The following is a 3,508-nucleotide window of genomic DNA, read 5'->3' on the forward strand; positions in this document are numbered from 1 at the left end:
AAGAGTTCTCTGAAAGGCTACCTAGGATTCTCCGAACCACCTATGTAGTAAATTATGAATAATGAAACTGAACAGATTTTTGCGCTGATTCTGTGCACAAACTGCATAGGTAGTATATTTCTTTCTTTTTCTTCCTTTCATACCGGGACGTATCCCTTATGTAGTTATCTTGTGCACCTTGCAATGGAACATGTGGCACCTTTAATGGGTGCTCAACGGTCAAAGCTCCATTTATTCATTCATTCGTTCGTTCATTCATTCATTTTATTTTATTTTATTTTCTCACCCACCTAGCAAACTACTGAAGATTCAGAGCATGTTGAGTTATGCACAAACATTTAGGAAATAAGGTTCTGAACATATTTTCCAGAAGTGACATTTCACAACACCTCGTAGAAGGATCGCCGTCTCTAGTGCGCGAAATGTTCGCGTCCAAACACCATTGACATTCATTTAATTCTAATATGCTTTATTTTTACGCACATATACAGCCTAACATGTATTGACAATATCATCTTACTCGGATAAGGAGTCGCCGACTCCCCTCTGGCATCGACAATACGCTATCTCGCACATTAAAATCTGCTTGGCACATCGAGATAGGTAGTCAAGAGTTCAAGGCACTCACTTGCCAGTTGCACCTTCTAAGGACAGGTGAAGGCAATTCATTATTCCACATGTGAAGTCAAAAGTACGGTGTGCAAGAGGCTTCTAAGCTGGCAGCGTGGGAAACGGTTGTATCGAAACATCAAGCACTTCCGAACCTAAGGTGGTAAAACCAGCCCACACAATTCAAATAACAATAAACAAATCAATCAACCAACAATAAACCAATAAATCAATGCCTAATCATGAGGCAATATCAAGGAATCAATCCCAAATAAACTTGGGTTCTTTTTGGTGCTGGTTCCGGCTGATGGGGCACTACCTTTTTGTACAGAAGTCTTTGGTGTCTTGGTCGCGGAGGTGCGGGATACTGCACAATAGTAGTCCTGGGATCCGGTAATTCAGAAGACGGGAGTTTGGGAACTGAGTCGAGTGTCGAGGGAAATGCAACTGCTGGCGGATGGGGCACAGTGCTGGGTGCTAGTCCGTAAGACGATGGATGGTTCGGCGAGGGTGATCTAAATTTATGTACATTTGTTGCTGGTGGCGCAGGAGGTGGCGGCGATCCTCCGGGCACTGTCCCATACGACGATTGGCGTTGCACAACACTAGTCCTGGGATCCGGTAATTCAGAAGACGAGAGTTTGGGAACTGAGTCGAGTGTCGAGGGAAATGGAACTGCTGGTGGACCGGGCACAGTGCTGGGTGCTGGTCCATGAGACGATGGATGGTTAGGTGGGGGTGATTTAAATTTATGTGCATTTGTTGCTGGTGGCGCAGGGGGTGGCAGTGATCCTCCAGGCACTGTCCCGTACGACGATTGGCGTTGGGAGGGTCGTAGTCTAGTTTTTGATTTGTAAGATAACAGAGGTTCAGGTGCCGTTCCGTAGGACACTGGTTGCTCTGGTTGGCGCGGCTTAGGTTGTGGTGCATAAGATCTAGGCGGTCCAGGCTCCTGCGATAGTGCCTTAGGCAGGGATCCGTAGGAGGATGCACGCTGGGTTACCTGAGACTTTGGTTGTGGTTCGTGAGACCTAGATGGTTCGGGTTCTGGCGATGGGGCTTTGGGCACGGATCCGTAGGAGGGCGTACGGTGAGTAACCTGCGACTTTGGTTGTAGTGCGTAAGATCTAGGTGGATCGGGCGCTGGGGTTCCAGACGTAGATACGTAAGATGATGCACGGTGGGTTACCTGTGACTTAGGTTGTGCGTCATAAGATACAGGTGATTCAGGCACTGGTGATGGGGCTTTAGGCACGGGTCCGTACGACGATGGCCTTTGCGGTATCTGCGGCTTAAGTCGTGGTGCGTAAGACGTAGGACGTTCGGGCACTGGCACCTCAGGTACGAATCCATCTGATAATGGACGTGTTGGGGTTGGCACATCAAGGTGTGGTCCGTATGATGACGGAGGCTCAGGCACTGAGAAATCGTGCACGGATGCGTAGGAAGTTGGAGGATGAGCTGTCGGCGGCCTGTGCGGTTGAGGCGGCTCAAAATGAGTGGATATTGGTGGAGAAACAGGCATTTTGGGTAACGAAGCATGAAAATGATACTCCGGTTCAGGTTCTCGGGGTGCAGGCCCGTTATAGTACGACGACGGTTCAGGAGGCACAGGGCCATTCTGCTGTTTATACGTTGACGGGCGCTGTAATGGTGTTGTGGAGGGCTGCATTGGTTCTGGTCTATAAGGTGGCGGAGAAGGTGCTTTCTCACGCACGGCGTCATAAGGTACATACATCTGTGGCGACGGTAGCGGTGCTTGCCCGTAAGACTGTGGCGGTTGTGGTGCCATCATCCCTGTCTTTGTCCCATATGGCAGTACTGGGGAGTGGTTTACTACTAGTTGGCCTATAGGGAGATGGGGTACTGGGGCGTGGCGCATTGCAACCTGATTATCTGGCATCACGTGTCTGTCATGCGGACCAGGTTTTCCGCCCACAAGCAACATTGTTTTAAATGGTACAGCGCCATTTTGAACATGCACCATGACTGGAACCATGCCGTGATGTGCATCATTGGGAGAAGCTACGGTATCGGGCCACGTACTTGATAATGAGGCCACTCCAGTTGGCTGGGGTGTCGAGAAAGTTGGAAACGCTCCAACGGTCTTCCACGATCCGAGCCTGTCAGGAGTCATTAGTTTCCACGGACCATTTGATGGAGACTTTGACGTCATGCTGTTTGAAGGCCTCATGATCGGCCTCCACATGTCGTAAGGAGCAAGATGACCCGTCGACCCCGAAGCATTTGCCTGAATGTGCATTGGCGTAAATGAAGTTCTTGGATCTAGATTGGGAGTCCAGAAGGCAACCATGCGGTTTTGCGGTAATTGTGGGGCAGGACCAAATCCAGTGAAGTATCCACGTGAGGTCGTAGTCGTGCTATTTTTGTTTTCAGGGTGGGAAGAAGTGATGTTCATCATCTGATGGTCCTTTACTTTTTTGTTTGAAGGAAGAGGGTCGAAGAGTCCAAGTGGAGGTTCCGACGAGCGAGAAGCTGACGTGTGTGCGGGCTTGCCCTTTCCTCTTGGGCGATATCTGGGACGTTTGGTGGTAAACTTCTTTGTTTTTTTCGTATACTGCGGAGCTGGTCGCGATGTAGTTGTGGACTTTTTAGTAGGAGTAGGGTGGTGATATTCTGCCACAGAAGGTTCTTCGTCGTGTGAAGGTAGCGAATAGGCGTGTTCCGGCACTGACGTCGGTGCCGGTGTGTAGCTGGGAGATGGTTTGTGCCTCTGAATTTCTTTCATACGTTTGTCCAGTTGTTCTAACTGTTTTATGAAAGCAAGAAAGTCGAATGAACTAACGTGCGTCTCCAGCTTTTTACCTGCCACTTTCTTGTGTGGTGTGTGGTGACTGACAGCAGGGGCTGGACCTGCATATGAGATTTTTTTATGAGG

General features: G+C 49.2%; 1 protein-coding gene across 1 annotated transcript; it reads right to left on the bottom strand.

The window, feature by feature from the left end:
• Positions 1-862: 862 nt before the first annotated feature.
• On the bottom strand, positions 863-2,923 carry LOC135395175 (uncharacterized). Its single transcript, XM_064626415.1, has one exon. It carries the CDS (start codon positions 2,921-2,923, stop codon positions 863-865), a length of 2,061 nt encoding a protein of 686 aa, XP_064482485.1.
• Positions 2,924-3,508: the final 585 nt, after the last annotated feature.

The sequence above is a fragment of the Ornithodoros turicata genome, chromosome 5, assembly GCF_037126465.1.
Source record: "Ornithodoros turicata isolate Travis chromosome 5, ASM3712646v1, whole genome shotgun sequence".
Lineage (NCBI taxonomy): Eukaryota > Metazoa > Arthropoda > Arachnida > Ixodida > Argasidae > Ornithodoros > Ornithodoros turicata.